Source organism: Schistocerca cancellata, chromosome 8 (assembly GCF_023864275.1).
Source record: "Schistocerca cancellata isolate TAMUIC-IGC-003103 chromosome 8, iqSchCanc2.1, whole genome shotgun sequence".
Lineage (NCBI taxonomy): Eukaryota > Metazoa > Arthropoda > Insecta > Orthoptera > Acrididae > Schistocerca > Schistocerca cancellata.
This window is the reverse complement of record NC_064633.1, coordinates 478,690,976-478,708,510: the sequence shown is the minus strand read 5'-3', so window position 1 is coordinate 478,708,510 and position 17,535 is coordinate 478,690,976. Positions and strand designations below refer to the sequence as shown.

The 17,535-nt window shown below is 38.1% G+C and overlaps 1 protein-coding gene across 1 annotated transcript in view; it reads left to right on the top strand.

Moving 5' to 3' along the window:
• The window catches only part of LOC126095053 (RNA-binding protein NOB1), a 65,926-nt gene that overhangs the window by 19,242 nt on the left and 29,149 nt on the right, over positions 1–17,535 (top strand). The window contains exons 4-5 of the mRNA XM_049909734.1: positions 2,608–3,150; positions 10,776–11,015. Of these exons, the coding sequence (XP_049765691.1) occupies positions 2,608–3,150; positions 10,776–11,015 (783 nt within the window). The remainder of the gene's footprint in view (positions 1–2,607; positions 3,151–10,775; positions 11,016–17,535) is intronic.

Here is a 17,535-nt window from a genome sequence, read left to right as displayed (position 1 = left end):
TTTAACACCAGTGAGCTTAAGAAACTGGACTGTGTCAGAATTTGTCCCTTATGCAGTGCAGTTTTCTTTTTAAATGCATCCCCATCATATCGGAGTTGAGTTGTTTTTCATCCTGCAGTCTCTTACTGTTTGCAGTGTGCAGTCGAGTCCATTCAAAATGCCAGGTCTGCAGACCATTCCCGATGTTCTAATTTTCATTTCTGCACTCTTTTCTCCTTCATAAATTCAACAATAGCAAGTTTTAAATTGAAAAATTTCCCTTGACTTGATCGACCTACTTTGCGGTAAAACATAAGGTCTCCATACTGTTTGTTCAGTTCCATCAAACTGTTGCAACTGACAGTGGAATAATGCATGTGAGGTCAGAAATTTTGCAAGGGTGTACTGAAAAGTAATGCCTCCAAATTTTTTATGTTAAAACTTAAAGCTTTTTAAAAATAACGAATGTTATTAACGTTCTACATCTTTATTCTCCATGTGTACGCATTTATTTCTCAACAGCCTGGTGATGAACACATTTTTTTCTATTGAGAGATAAATTTGTTAATACTGTCCCTGTTGAATGTTTGACTTTGTTGGTGGAACCACAACCTCAAGACTGCTTGTCTGTTTAATCACTATCAAAGTGAAGTCCTCCAAGGTGTACTTTAAGTTTTGGAAAAAGATAAAAATAAGATGAGACTAAGTTGGGACTGTGTAGAAGATGATTGATGGCAGTGAACCCTAGGCACCAGATTGTTGCAGACATTGTCATGCTCGTGTATGGTCTGACTTTGTCATGCTGAAGAAGAGGGTGCTCAATGTGCGGACGAAATCGTGGAATTTGAAACTCGATTACAGCATGCTTTTACCATGCTTTGATATAGTTAAATTACACATCACCACGTCACACCCTAAAATTTGTAGCCCTTTAGGAACAAAGGGCTGGAAATGTGTAGACATGAAGAATGAAGATGTAGAATGTTAATAATGTTTGTTTTATTTAAAAAGCTGTAAGAGTTTTCACATAAAAAATTTGGAGCCATAACTTTTCAGCATGCCATTAAAATTACCAAATATGCAGCAACCAGTCGCAAAATCATGTTTTATTTATTCACTTTTTCAAATCGATTTCAACTGATTAACAGCCATCATCGGTGCTATCAACCAGTATGTGCCCTGAGTAGTAATACTGTCTTAAGCAGAGGTCAAACATAAAGTCAAACATATTGGTTGAGAGCACCGATGATGGCTGTTAAGCAGTTGAAATCAATTTGCAAAAGTGAATAAATAAAACATGATTTTGCGACTGGTTGCTGCATATTTGATAATTTTGTGGTTTACGGTCACTGCATGACTTGGGAACCACATGGAGCCCACCATTCATAGTTTTCAGCATGCCCTCGTACTGTTTGTACCATCAGTTTCTTCACATGCTCCAAGCCTGCAAATTTATCTCAGAATAATGAATCCCATCTGTTGACCATTGTAATTATTAGCTCTTTCATTGTCAACTAAATCTTTATGTACTTTCTGCATGGTATTGTAATGTTGTTTCAAGGCAGATTTGCAGTAGTTGTGGTTTATGCAAGTGCATAATAGGTACTGAAAATTCTCATTCCTCACTTCTGTCATTCACATTCAGCTTTAAATGCTTGTGATGATAGATCACTAGACTGCTTCTTTTTGTGCAAACAGCCACTGGACCTGTGAATGTCCTTTATACCACAAACAGATAGCAAAGGGTAAACAGTGCTGACACCATGATCCTGCAAAATGAAGCGAGTTGTGCCGCTCAAAACATGCCATACTGCAATGCTAAATGAAATGTCATGCTGTACCGGTAACTTCTGAGAAGGACTGAGCAAAGCTGAGACAGTCCAAAGCTCAACCTACACACAGCCCACATATCCAGATTGAATACAGTTTGACATGCTGGGGCCAGCCCTGATCTAAAGAACTGAGCGAAAACATGAAGAACATGGTTTCTTAGAATTACAAGTGGCAGACTTCCAGGTAAACCGATGAAAATGAAAAGATATATGTATGATGTAAAAAGTGCCAATTCACTCTAAATAATTAAAAGTATGAGGTCATCCACATGAGTACTCCATGACATCTCTGAAACTTAGGTTTCATGATAAATTACATGAATCTAAGGGCCATCAATTCAACTAAATACCTCAGAATTACAGTTACAAACAAATTATCATAATAAAATACAAGAAATCAGAGCTTGCATGGAAAAATGTGTGTGCATTTTTTCACAAGCTGTTTGAGAGTGGAACGGTAGAGTAAAAAGTCTGATGGTGCTTGGTACTTAAATGTGAATTGCAGAGTAGTCGTGTAGATTTCGTGGCCCTTATTTTTGGAAGTGCACTGCAAAGCCTAAAACTCGCATATCCATAACCCAGTTTTACACTTGACAGTATCTCCAAGATATTGTTGAACACAGTTAAACCAGCTGAGACAGAAGTTTGAGGCTAGTAAGAATAAAAGTAATGATAATAATAGTAGTAGTAAAGTAAAATTAATGAAGGAAAAATGTGCAATTTTGTCTTTTTAAAATTTCATATGATATTTTCTTTGCTTACACTATTTTTTTCATGCACTCTATTTTATTTTCAGGACCATAACTCACCTAATGAATCTGATGATTCCACTGACTCGTATATTGATGAGAGGAATGATGGTGGTAATGAACAAATCACAAATATTTCTGCGGCTCTACAAGAAGAAGAAAGTAATTTAAGTAAAACTAAGAAACATTGTGAAAATACTGTTTTGACAGACTGCTCTAGGAAGCAGCTTCAAGGCAGTGAGGAGAGACATACAGAGGACAGTAAAATGTCTTCATCTGTTACAACAGAGAACAGCTGCACAGAGACAACTGATGAAACAAATAACTACAGTAAAAATTCCTGTGGAGATTCAGTGGAAGGTCAAGAACATTTCCATAGCTGGCGTGATTCCCATGCTGATGGCAGTGAAGATAGTCCTGGAGAGGAAGGGTATGATACTGATGATGATGATGATGATGATTATGATGATGATGAGGCAGATTGGATTACTCCAGAGAATATTGAGGAAATAAAAAGATCTACTGGTGGCGGTGACCTAGAAAGCAAGCCCGTCTCTGTTGCTTGTATTACATCAGATTTTGCTATGCAGGTAATGTAAAATAGTTTGTGTCCTAATGTTCTTTGTGCTTTACAAATTGTTAGAAATGTTGTACACATATCATTTGGTTCTTACTGTAAACTGCAGTGAAGTACAAAATTTAGCTATGACCCAGGAAAAATTCCAAATTACTTTCAATAGCCAATAAAATAATTGTATTCACTAAAATTTATGATTATATTAAAATATTGAAGAGGGAGATAATTTACGGCAGAACTGTATTATCCTGTTTAACCCTCAGTTATTCACTTAATTTTCCTCATTTTCTTAGCAGTTTCCTAGCTTACATGCAGGACATTAGCATACAGTAAGGACAAGAAAAGTGTGTTCTTAGTATACATTACAGAGAGAAAGCATACTAATCAGGAAATAGATTTAAGTCACAAATCTGTAAAAAGTTTGGCATGTGGAGAAGTCCACCAGACAAGTCTGTGGTTCTTAAGTCTCAAATCCACACACTTTTGCTTCCATGTGAAAGTCCACGTTTGGCCCCAAATGTAAAATAAACAATTTTTAGATCTTATTCTGATGCTCCAGAAACAACTGTGTCTATATGAACAACTTTACCAAGGAGGTGTATTGTTGTGTCATCATTGAGTTTGAGGAAATATACTTTTGAATACAACTGCAAGGAAATTATTTGGAAGATAAAATACATTTAAAAAATCATTTGAATTACTTTCTTTAAATTCACTGATCTTCATATTTTTTGTGTTTGTTTTGTTCATTGTTAGTACTACTAGCTTGTGTTTCATGATCCTTTATTGGGCACAGCTTCTGGAAAGCTGTTTTTCACAGTGTGTCCGAGAAGTCCTTGTACTTCTAGTTCAAAACCATGTACTGGAGTACTTATGTATAAAATATTATCTACTCCACATATCTGTGTGTGCACTGTTGTACCTCACACGAAGATCCATATGTTTCTATGTTCCTCCAGACATCTTGGGGAGAATCTCTGGAGTTGCACATAAAAGAGCTCCCTCAGCACTTCTGAGCAATTCTTCATTAGGTCTGGTACTGATGTTGAGCCACAGGGTACAAGTTGTATGGTGAGAGCAGGTCCAGGATTTGTGGTCTTCATTTCACAGGACTAGAAATGTTGCTGAATCACACCCAGTCCATCGGCTTCAAAATTGTTCGTCAGGGAAATCACACACCTGATTGGCAGGATGTACTGGAGCTCCATCTTGCTGTAACTGTACCACAACCCCTTGTCTTCAAATTGAGGTATTAACCACATTTGTAAAATGTCCAAATAAAAGTCGCCATTCAAAAAAGTTTGATTTGAACAGGCACCCTGATAACACTGTGGCCCCATATTATGATGTGATGCTGGTTCCATTCCAACTCTTGCACACTATGGGAATTTTCTTTAGACTAGAAAAACACATTTCACCTGAATGAAATGAGATATAGTGCACATTTGTCAGAAAATAACACATATGAGCAAGGCACAGCATTTGGAAATTGTGACAACAAAGTATGGCAGGCTGGAACAAGCTGCTCCTTGCTGTTGCCAGATAATTCATTCACAAACCTCAATCTAAATCCTTTCATTTTCAGTTCTTTTTTGCCCGCAGTACTTGAAGTTCAGCTGAGGTTTTGCGAGTGGCTTTCAAAGGAAACAATGAAGTTGATTGAACTATGGTGGCACATTTCTTCCGATGTTTTCATACATATTCTGCGTGACCTGTATTTGACACAGCCTGACTCAAAAGTACATTTCTCACAGTGAGACAGGGTTCACACACACACACACACACACACACACACACACACACACACACACACACCACTAATCACTCCTCAACAGTAAAATGTGTCCACTCACTTCGGCAGTGGCTATACAACTGAAACAATGCAGTACTGGCAACAGTGCTTCTCATCATCTTTGAAGCAAGAATGCCTATAAAACAAGTATTTATTTCTCAAAATGTTAAAGATGTGAAGGGTACAGGAACTTCGCGATCACCATATTGTAATGCTCATCAAGCCCAAGGGCCTAATAAGACTTAACACTTTCCACCATAATATGGTACTAGACTGTTTTCATTTAGGTGTGATAGTTTGGTTACCATTCTTTTTACAAGTAGCCTTGGTAATTAAAACACATCTACAAACATTCAATTTGTCCATTCATTTTCCGTTATTTATGCTAAAAATTCTTCGTATATATAATCTCCGGGCGGGGACTACTCAGGAGGATGTCGTAATCAGGAGAAAGATAACTTGTGTTCTGCGGATCGGAGTGTGGAATATCAGATCCCTTAATCGAGCAGGTAGGTTAGAAAATTTAAAAAGGGAAATGGATAGGTTAAAGTTAGATATAGTAGGAATTAGTGAAGTTCGCTGGCAGGAGGAAAGAGACTTTTGGTCAGGCGAATACAGGTCTATAAATACAAAATCAAATAGGGGTAATGCAGGAGTTGGTTTAATAATGAATAAAAAAAATTGGAGTGCGGGTAAGCTACTACAAACAGCATAGTGAACGCATTATTGTGGCCAAGATAGACATGAAGCCCACGCCTACAACAGTAGTACAAGTTTATATGCCAACTAGCTCTGCAGATGAAGAAATTGAAGAATTATATGATGAAATAAAAGAAATTATTCAGATATTAAAGGGAGACGAAAATTTAATAGTCATGGGTGACTGGAATTCGGTAGTAGGAAAAGGGAGAGAAGGAAACGTAGTAGGTGAATATGGATTGGGGCTAAGAAATGAAAGAGGAAACCGCCTGATAGAATTTTGCACAGAGCACAACTTAATCATAGCTAACACTTGGTTCAAGAATCATAAAAGAAGGTTGTATACATGGAAGAAGCCTGGAGATACTGACAGGTTTCAGATAGATAATATAATGGTAACACAGAGATTTAGGAACCAGGTTTTAAATTGTAAAACATTTCCAGGGGCAGATGTGGACTCTGACCATATCTATTGGTTATGAACTGTAGATTAAAATGGAAGAAACTGACAAAAAGGTGGGAATTTAAGGAGATGGGGCCTGGATAAATTGACTAAACCAGAGGTTGTACAGAGTTTCAGGGAGAGCATAAGGGAACAATTGACAGGAATGGGGGAAAGAAATACTGTAGAAGAAGAATGGGTAGCTTTGAGAGATGAAGTAGTGAAAGCAGTAGAGGATCTAGTAGGTAAAAAGACAAGGGCTAGTAGAAATCCTTGGGTAACAGAAGAAATATTGAATTTAATTGATGAAAGGAGAAAATATAAAAATGCAGTAAATGAAGCAGGCAAAAAGGAATACAAACGTCTCAAAAATGAGATCGACAGGAAGTGCAAAATGGCTAAGCAGGCATGGCTACAGGACAAAAGTAAGGATGTAGAGGCTTATCTCACTAGAGGTAAGATAGATACTGCCTACAGGAAAATTAAAGAGACCTTTGGAGAAAAGAGAACCACTTGTATGAATATCAAGGGCTCAGATGGAGACCCAGTTGTAAGCAAAGAAGGGAAAGCAGAAAGGTGGAAGGAGTATGTAGAGGGTCTATACAAGGGCAGTGTACTTGAGGACAATATTATGGAAATGGAAGAGGATGTAGATGAAGATAAAATGGGAGATACGATACTGCGTGAAGAGTTTGACAGAGCACTGAAAGACCTGAGTCGAAACAAGGCCCCGGGAGTAGACAACATTCCATTAGAACTACTGACAGCCTTGGGAGAGCCAGTCCTGACAAAACTCTACCATCTTGTGAGCAAGATGTATGAGACAGGCAAAATACCCTCAGACTTCAAGAAGAATATAATATTCCAATCCCAAAGAAAGCAGGTGCTGTCAGATGTGAAAATTACTGAACAATCAGTTTACTAAGTCACGGATACAAAGTACTAATGCGAATTCTTTACAGACGAATGGAAAAACTGGTAGAAGCCGACCTCGGCAAAGATCAGTTTGGATTCCGTAGAAATATTGGAACATATGAGGCAATACTGACCCTACAACTTATCTTAGAAGCTAGATTAAGGAAAGGCAAACCTACGTTTCTAGCATTTGTAGACTTAGAGAAAGCTTTTGACAATGTTGACTGGAATACTGACCTTCTAATTCTGAAGGTGGCAGTGGTAAAATACAGGGAGCCAAAGACTATTTACAATTTGTACAGAAACCAGATGGCAGTTATAAGAGCCGAGAGACTTGAAAGGAAAGCAGTGGTGGGGAAGGGAGTGAGACAGGGTTGTAACCCTCCCTGATGCTATTCAATTTGTATATTGAGTAAGCAGTAAAGGAAACAAAAGAAAAATTCGGAGTAGGTATTAAAATCCATGGAGAAGAAATAAAAACTTTGAGGTTTGCCGATGATATTGTAATTCTGTCATAGACAGCTAAGGACTTGGAAGAGCAGTTGAATGGAATGGACAGTGTCATGAAAGGAGGGTATAAGATGAACATCAACAAAAGCAAAACGAGGATAATGGAATGTAGTCGAATTAAGTCGGGTGATGCTGCGGGAATTAGATTAGGAAATGAGACACTTACAGTAGTAAAGGAGTTTTGCTGTTTGGGGAGCAAAATAACTGATGATGGTCGAAGTAGAGAGGATATAAAATGTAGACTGGCAATGGCAAGGAAAGCGTTTCTGAAGAAGAGAAATTTGTTAACATCGAGTATAGATTATAAGTGTCAGGAAGTCGTTTCTGAAAGTATTTGTATGGAGTGTAGCCATGTATGGAAGTGAAACATGGACGATAACTAGTTTGGACAAGAAGAGAATAGAAGCTTTCGAAATGTGGTGCTACAGAAGAATGCTGAAGATTAGATGGGTAGATCATATAACTAATGAGGAGGTATTGAATAGGACTGGGGAGAAATTTGTGGCACAACTGGGCTAGAAGAAGGGATCGGTTGGTAGGACATGTTCAGAGGCATCATGGGATCACCAATTTAGTATTGGAGGGCAGTGTGGAGGGTAAAAATCATAGAGAGAGACCAAGAGATGAATACACTAAACAGAGTCAGAAGCATGTAGGTTGCAGTAAGTATTGGGAGATGAAGAAGCTTGCACAGGATAGAGTATCATGGAGAGCTGCATCAAACCAGTCTCAGGACTGAAGACCACAACAACAACAACAACAACAACAACAACAACAACATATTGAAGTTTTTAGCTCTTGGTGCAGTGTGTTAAACATGTATTCCTCCGTGTCTGTATTTCGCATCAGTACAAAAGCTGGTATGAATACTACATTCCGTTACTAGGCTCATCCTTTGCTTTTACAATACTCTTTTGAGATACATTCCATTGCAGATGACAGTGCTGCATATCACGTGAGTCAGGAACGACACATCAGTGATATCCATCTACGAGTGCCTATCCCTTTCTCTTATCTCTTGAAGGCTTCTTAGAGCACAGCAGTAACATGTTTTGCAGAACACTTGTTCAAGGTCTTGTTTTGCTGTTTAAGGACTGGCACAATTTTCACATTCAAGAGATGAAGCTTAGCCAGTAATTTGTCAGATATCCTGATTTACATAATTGATATTAACTGATGTTGCTATCAAAACTACTGCATGCATACCATGTAATCACAGTCTTAAATTTTTTGCTGCCAGTGTCTTTCTTAGAGAGCCTGAATCAGAGGTTCCTGTTGCTGATTTGGCTAATGTATTCTAGTAACTCGGTATCAGTACCCAGAATTATGCACCTGATTTGACTTTCTTCTCCTGTGATTATTACCTATTATTGGCAATATTATGAAAAGGATAGATTGCTACTCACCATACAGAGGAGATGTTGACTCGCAGACAGACACAACAAAAAGGCCTGAGCGGCCAGAGACAGTGATCCTATGTGTGCGAGTTGTGCTTGAGGGAATGTGTTTTGGCTGAAAGCTTGATTGTATACCAGTCTTGTCATTGCAGCTGTCTGCGACTGATCATCTCCTCTATAAGATGAGCAGCAATCTACCAATTTCATAATATTGTTGTTATTCCATTCGGGATTTTCCATTTTTTTGTTTTATAATATTGGGTCATTTTTTGTTGTCTTAACTCTTTGTTTCCTTGTCATAATTTGCATTTTTTTCTCTTTTACTGTGCCAGACTGCCCCTCTTATTATTGGATTACTATAGAGTTTTGTCTGTAGTCGCTCGAACACTAAAGTTAAACTGAAGCTATTACATTTGCTTCGTGCCCTAAATCTTTTAATTTACTTGGAAGGACTGATCTTAATCCACTCATTTGACCAAGTCCTAACATTACTGTTCTAAAATGCAACTTGCTCCTTTCCTTTTCTTTCCTATGGTAAAAATTTCTCTGTCAGTCGCTCATTTTCCATAATTGGGTAGCCATCACAGCCACAATAAAAATAATCAGCACCACTGGTGATGCAGGTGGTTGCACAGCAATCTTCATGAACATATTCTAGTCTCCTAATTTCCAGTGTTTAGATCACTTGAACTGTTTACAGTATTTATTGTAATTATAAAAGTTCAGTAACATTTTTTTCCCCATTTGTATTTGTTTTATTTCTGAATGGTGCATGTTTCACATAAGTGATTACTGAACATTGTTGAGCTAAAGATTTATTCATGAAATTATTGATGCTGCTTTCTATTTCTAGCAACATAAGTTGCCTAGATAAATTGATTAAAGAAAATTATTCTGAAACATGAGGTAGACTTGCTGCCCTAATTTTATAGTTTTTTTGTGTAAATTTTCTTTTTGAAAATTATTCCGAACATGATAGCAAATACATGGTTAAAACTGCTTTAGAGATTAAATGTGATGCTGAAATCACAGTTTTTACACAGATATAAAATCTTTCATTATAACTTTTTGGTAAATTATATGCTGTTGCTAATTTAATGACCACTGTGCTGACCACTATTAGTAGCTGTGGCTAGTGATTGTTCTTAAAAATACTTGCCTTTGTTTAACTGCTGCTGCCTTATCCCTTTGATACACGCTTACTGTGTTGGTTTAAGTATGCCAACTTATCTATTAGTTTCCTCAGGAAAACTTTTAACAATACTTCAGAAATATTCTCTGAATGCCTTAAAGTACAGAATAAATATTAGAAGGTCTCTATTGTCTAGCAAAATTGTTAAAGACTTAATACACATCTAAATTATCTCTTTTTCTTATGAAGGAAATGTTTACCTTCTTGTTTTCCAAAGCTCAAATCGTATATGAAGTGAGCCTGGTTATGCAATAACCAAAGTTAAGAGTCATAATTGCATCTGTTCTACTGTGGCGCACATGTGCACGCGCGCGCGCACGCACGCACACACACACACACACACACACACACACACACACAGAGAGAGAGAGAGAGAGAGAGAGAGAGAGAGAGAGAGAGAGAGAGCATACTTTGATTTTTCATTTTTCCATACTCTGGTTGCAGTAAACTGCACACCTCTATAATGTTTTCTCAAAAATGTAAGCACAAGAACATATACTATTTTATTTATATGATGTAATAAACTATAAATCAAAACCACAAATTTTGGCCGGATATAAAATTTACATAAATTGAAGTTGCTATTTCTTTCGTAGATACATTTGAATGGCAAATTTCGAATGAAGTGATAAGCTGTTGTTTCATATCCAGAGTGTAATTATTCATTATTTTCTTTCTGTCTCTCTTGCAGAATGTTTTGAAACAAATTGGCCTGAATGTGTTATCTATTGATGGTCGTCTGATTCGACAAACCAGGACATTTGTTCTCCGCTGCTATGCATGCTTTAAAAGAACCAGCATTATGACAAAAGTATTCTGCCCTCATTGTGGCAACAGGACACTGAAGAAAGTGGCTGTAACTCTCAAAGAAGATGGCAGTCAGGAAATACATATCAACACAAGACGACCCCTCTCAGGAAAAGGGAAACGGGTAATAAGCAGTTTCAATTTCCTCAAAAGATATCCTTAAAAAGATGTCCTTTAAAAGTACATATTTAAGAGACTGTTCTTATTAGTTTTGTAGAGGTCTTCCTTTTATTTTTAATACTTTTGTTGAATTTAAATATTGATTACATTTTATTTTACCTTTTACTTCAAAAATATCTTCAAATTTTTCACCAATACCTCTGTTTTTCCTCTTTCAATGAAACATTTTCTCCTCCTTCATAAATTTTATATTCCAATAAGTATCAGATCGAAATGTAGCTTCTTTTTTGAGAGATTATTTTCATCTGAATACTCCATGCTATTTATTAAACAGGCTTTATCATGAGAGGAAAATAAATTTACATGACAACAGTACTTTAGTATAAACTGAGGGGCTAAGAGGAATGCAGCACTGAGATTTGCAATTCCGGACAAAATTGTTGCTACTGGTTCATGTTTACAGCATCCCTCTGATTGGATCTCAAACAATCTGTTGCTACATACACACACTGTACTGTGCTTGATGCAGGGTACTTCATACCAATAGCAGTGACTTGCTATCGTATACCATTCCCACATGTAGCAAAAAAATGTGTTTGCCTCGGCTCTTCCCCAAATCTCTTGATCTTTACACAGTGCACTTAATGGAAGCAACAGAAGAATTGCGCACTCTTCCTTGAATAATGATTCTTCTGTGTATTTACCAATTAGGTTTTAGTGAGAACAATGTCTCCTTTCTTCCAGAGATTCCCATTTACTTTTGGTGACCAGCACTGTTACCCTTTGTATGAAAAACGACAATATGAACTAGAATAGATTACCACAGACCACATAGGAGATGCGTTGAGCAGCAGACAGGTTCATTTAAAAGTAGATTAAACTCTCTTTGTGTCCGCCTTCGTATTTAGAAAAATGCACAGGCATTCACATACTCACAACTCAAGACACACAGCCACTGTCTTCTCCAGGTGCTGAGACGACCTTATCATTCAGAAATGACAGTGCTATATGTGTACGTGTTACGTGTTTATGAAATTGTGTGTTTTTCTAAGTCTAAAGGAAAATGTTGTCCAGCAGCTTACGCTATTTTTAAAAGTGTTTTGTCGTTCCGTCCCAGATTTTACATTGTTTACTTTCTTGAGAAACATTTAACATGTGCCATTGAAATTATCAGGGTTGTCAGAAACAGTCTAGGAAGCTGGTAAGGGTGTTGTGGGGTAGGTTGTGTTGAGAAATAATTTTCCAGAAAAATGATTCAGTATTTTGAGCTGTTTCTGAGTTTATTTATTTTTTTATTCTCATGTCAGAAACATACAGGTATATGTGCATACATTTTACACAGTTATGGTTAAATTACTTTTGACCAACACTTGGCCACTTACAATGCATTTTCTGTTGCTTGTTGAAGATCATCTTCTGTACAGGAGACTGGGCACAATTGACACCGAAGCATGTGCCGAACTGTCTGTCCTTCTCCACAGTCACACTGAATTTGGATCAGTGTAACCCCATTTTGGCAAGTTAAATTTGATCTTCTAACTCTGCATCTCAGTCTATTCAGGGACTTTCAAGTTGTCCATCCCCCATCACGGCCTGGAGGTAAAGCTTTCAACAACTCTTTTCCAACCATGGGAAAGGTAGGTTGTAGCCCTCCATAGTTGTAACCTACCTTTTTCAACAGTAATTTCAAGTTCCTTTGATGTTGTAAGGAAACTCTTCCTTGACTTTGGTTGTTGCAGATGTGGTTCGTGCCCATACAGAGAATGGGTAATTTCCTGTTCCACTGCCTTTCTTTCCTTGTTCGCAGCTATCTCTCTTGAAACAGGTGGTGGTGCTATTCCTGCGAAGTGGTAAAGTCATTCGACTGAAGTGGATTTCGAGCAACCTGTAATACTTTGCAGGTTTCATTGAGAGCTACATCCACCTGTTTGGCATGAGCTGAAGTATACAAAACAGAACAGGCATACTCTGCCACAGAATAGCATCGTGCCATTGTAGATGTTTGGATTGTTTCAGGTTGACTACCCCACTGTGATCCATACAGTTTCTGTAAGAGATTGTTCCTGGTGGAAACTTGCGGCTTGCATTTCATGCAGTGCTTTTTGAAAGAGAGAGATCTGTCAAATGTCACTCCCAGGTATTTTGGAGTCTCATAGTGTTCCGGTTTGACTCCCAACCACACTATTTTCAACTTGCAAATGGCTTCTATGTTTCTCAAATGAAAAGCACACACTTTGGTCTTTGAAGGGTTTGGTTTAAGCTGGTATGTGTTGTAGTATCTGGGTAGATCTTCAAGGGCATTGGTGAGGTTCTCCACTGATTCAAAATCTGTGCTGTGGATGACTAGAGCGAGGTCATCAGCATATGAGAAGCTCCTGGTTTTTTGGGCTATAAGTTGGTCGTTTGTGTATATATTAAACAGAATTGGAGCCAAAACACTTCCTTGCGGGAGGCCATTCTTCCCTCGACTACACTGTACTTGGAAGTCGACGAAGAACCTGCGATTCTGCAGGAGGGCGGCAATGAGTCTGGTTAGACCTAAATCTTTGGTCAGATTGTAGACCTTGACTAGTAGTAGCTGGTGATAGACCATATCATACACTGCTGATAAGTCGACAAATGGTCCTATCACCTTTCGAGCTTCAAAGCCATCTTCTATAAACTGTGTGAGATTTAGCAATTGTCGAGTACAGCTTTTACCTGGACGAAATCCAGATAGCTGAGGTATAAGCGAGGGTTCAATTGCAGGTGATAGGCAATTTAAAATCAGATTTTCCAGCAATTTGTAAAAAGTAGTGCAACTGGTCTAAAATTTTTCGGATCATTTCCTTCTTTGCCAGGTTTCAGCAAAGCATGTGTGGACGATACAAGTATTTTAGTTATGTGCTTTTTTGTCATTTGTGTGCATTTTGTCAACTGTGTGTATTTTATTGATTGTACGTAGAGTGTCCCTTTTATACTTTGACTTCATGTAATGTAACATGGCAATTTTATAGCAATTTCCAGAAGGAATATGGAATATTTCATATTTTATATAAGCGTCTCTCTCCAAACCCTCTTATTATCTGTATTTTCCTCTTAGATCAGACGATGGCAGCATAAGACTGTCTAAATCAGTCATCGTGAAGCAGCAAAAGTGTCTACACTGTGATCGTGGCTTACGAACCAACCTTTCAACCATACCAAACGCCCCACAGTACAATATGTGCACCTTACAAAATGGCCTTATTGGCTGACATCAGTGCTAATTAACTCAAAAATTTGAATTCTTTTTTTAACAATTATCTCTCAGCCCAACCTATCGTGGTTTTCGGACTGTTTCTGACTACCACGCATATTGTCTACACTATGGATTGTCAACATTGCCAGCTGTACAAATTGTAGCCACATGTTCAACAACATTGGTGGCAATACATTCACAGATGAGAAATGTCAACAAGGGCAACAGTACTGCCGTGAAGTGGATGATAGTGAGGTTGTGGTTTGTGCTGCCATTGTGCAATTGCTGTCTACAACGAAAAATGTTAGTGAGAAAATGAAAACCGGATTTGTGTATGCTTGCTTTTTTGTAAGCAAACTGATTCTGAAACTTTTAATTCATAAAATAATGCTGGACACATAGCTTTTCCAGAATTTCATCATATTACCAAAACAAATTTTTGAATTTATTATAAAAGCAATTGGTCCAAGAATTGGTAAGACCATTACCAATATGAAAGACTGTATACCAGGTACAACCAGACTGGTGAACACCTTCTGTGTTTGGCTGTTGGTAGTTCGTACAGAAATTTGATGTACTTCTAAAGTGCATTTCTCACTTACACGCCTCTTCATACAAAAAGTTTCCAATGCTTTGGTAGAAGGACTCAGTGAATTCAGTAAGATAAGTTTGAAATAACAGTCAGTTGGGTATATTAATCTTTTATTGTGGTTCACCACTAGTCAGTGAACTAAAAATTTTGTAAGTTCGATGCATCTACAACAAGAGATCTGAGATGATGAAAGTAGAGTGCATGTATACGAAAACCATAATAAAGGTGGGTCAGTCGGCAAGTTACTGTCCATGAACACGGAAACAGACTTGATGAAGCTTACAAAAAGTTTAGAAGTCCTATGAATCTATATAGATTACAATTATGGCTCACTGCTGCAGATGTTCTTCTAATATGACAGTAGCAGATAGAATGTATTTTTTTCCGATTACTGTTTTTGTTTATATTACTTTCCGTGTCCCATAACCCTGTCACGTACCACATTTAAGAAATTCGCAGTCCTCTCGTTTCTCCACTTCTACATTGCTGAAGACAACAAACCAATAAAGTGCCTACATTTAGGACCACAAACATCCAAACTGAAGCAAAATATTACTACACAGTTCTATTTGTTGCGGGATCACAGACTCGTAGAACTTTTTAAATGACTTCATATTTGCTATTGACTGTACTATTTATTGCAATATCTTCTATTACATTTTCAACCTTACTCTTTGTCCATACATTGGTGCCAACATTGGCACTGATATTAGTCAATAGTTATGGGGCAGCACCCACGTGTTGGAGCCAACATTCAGTTGATTTCATATAGAGCTAAGCATATCTCATGGACAGATCACAGCCAGTGCATTTGCAGTTTTTTAATGTGAATAGTTGTATTTTGTTATTGCAAAACAAAAAATAGCAGGCAGTGCCGCCCCCCCCCCCCCCCCCCCCCCCATGAACCATAGACCTTGCCGTTGGTGGGGAGGCTGGCGTGCCTCAGCGACACAGATAGCCGTACCGTAGGTGCAACCACAACGGAGGGGTATCTATTGAGAGGCCAGACAAACATATGGTTCCTGAAGAGGGGCAGCAGCCTTTTCAGTAGTTTCAGGGGCAACAGTTTGGATGATTGACTGATCTGGCCTTGTAACATTAACCAAAACGGCCTTGCTGTGCTGGTACTGCGAACGGCTGAAAGCAAGGGGAAACTACGGCCGTAATTTTTCCCGAGGGCATGCAGCTGCAGCTTTACTGTATGGATAAACGATGATGACGTCCTCTTGGGTAAAATATTCCGGAGGTAAAATAGACCCTCATTCGGATCTCCGGGCGGGGACTAGTCAGGAGGACGTCGTTATCAGGAGAAAGAAAACTGGCGTTCTACGGATCGGAGCGTGGAATGTCAGATCCCTTAATCGGGCAGGTAGATTATAAAATTTAAAACGGGAAATGGATAGGTTGAAGTTAGATATAGTGGGAATTAGCGAAGTTCGGTGGCAGGAACAACAAGACTTTTGGTCAGGTGAATACAGGGTTGTAAATACAAAATCAAATAGGGGTAATGCAGGAGTAGGTTTAATAATGAATAAAAAAATAGGAGTTCGGGTAAGCTACTACAAACAACATAGTGAACGCATTATTGTGGCCAAGATAGACATGAAGCCCACGCCTACAACAGTAGTACAAGTTTATATGCCAACTAGCTCTGCAGATGATGAAGAAATTGATGAAATGTATGATGAGATAAAAGAAATTATTCAGGTAGTGAAGGGAGACGAAAATTTAATAGTCATGGGTGATTGGAATTCGAGAGTAGGGAAAGGGAGAGAATGAAACGTAGTAGGTGAATATGGATTGGGGCTAAGAAATGAAAGAGGAAGCCGCCTGGTAGAATTTTGCGCAGAGCATAAGTTAATCATAGCTAACACTTGATTCAAGAATCATGAAAGAAGGTTGTATACACAGAAGAACCCTGGAGATACTAGAAGATATCAGATAGATTATATAATGGTAAGACAGAGATTTAGGAACCAGGTTTTAAATTGTAAGACATTTCCAGGACAGATGTGGACTCTGACCACAATCTATTGGTTATGAACTGTAGATTAAAACTGAAGAAACTGCAAAAAGGTGGAAATTTGAGGAGATGGGACCTGGATAAACTGACTAAACCAGAGGTTGTAGAGAGTTTCAGGAAGAGCATAAAGGAACAATTGACAAGAATGGGGGAAAGAAATACAGTAGGAGAAGAATGGATAGCTTTGAGAGATGAAGTGGTGAAGGCAGCAGAGGATCAAGTAGGTAAAAAGACGAGAGCTAGTAGAAATCCTTGGGTGCCAGAAGAAATACTGAATTTAATTGATGAAAGGAGAAAATATAAAAATGCCGTAAATGAAGCAGGCAAAAAGGAATACAAACGTCTCAAAAATGAGATCGACAGGAAGTGCAAAATGGCTAAGCAGGGATGGCTAGAGGACAAATGTAAGGATGTAGAGGCTTACCTCACTAGAGGTAAGATAGATACTGCCTACAGGAAAATTAAAGAGACCTTTGTTGAAAAGAGAACCACTTGTATGAATATCAAGGGCTCAGATGGAAACCCTGTTCTAAGCAAAGAAAGGAAAGCAGAAAGGTGAAGGAGTATATAGAGGGACTATAAAAGGGCGATGTTCTTGAGGACAATATTATGGAAATGGAAGAATATGTAGATGAAGATGAAATGGGAGATATGATACTGCATGAAGAATTTGATAGAGCACTGAAAGA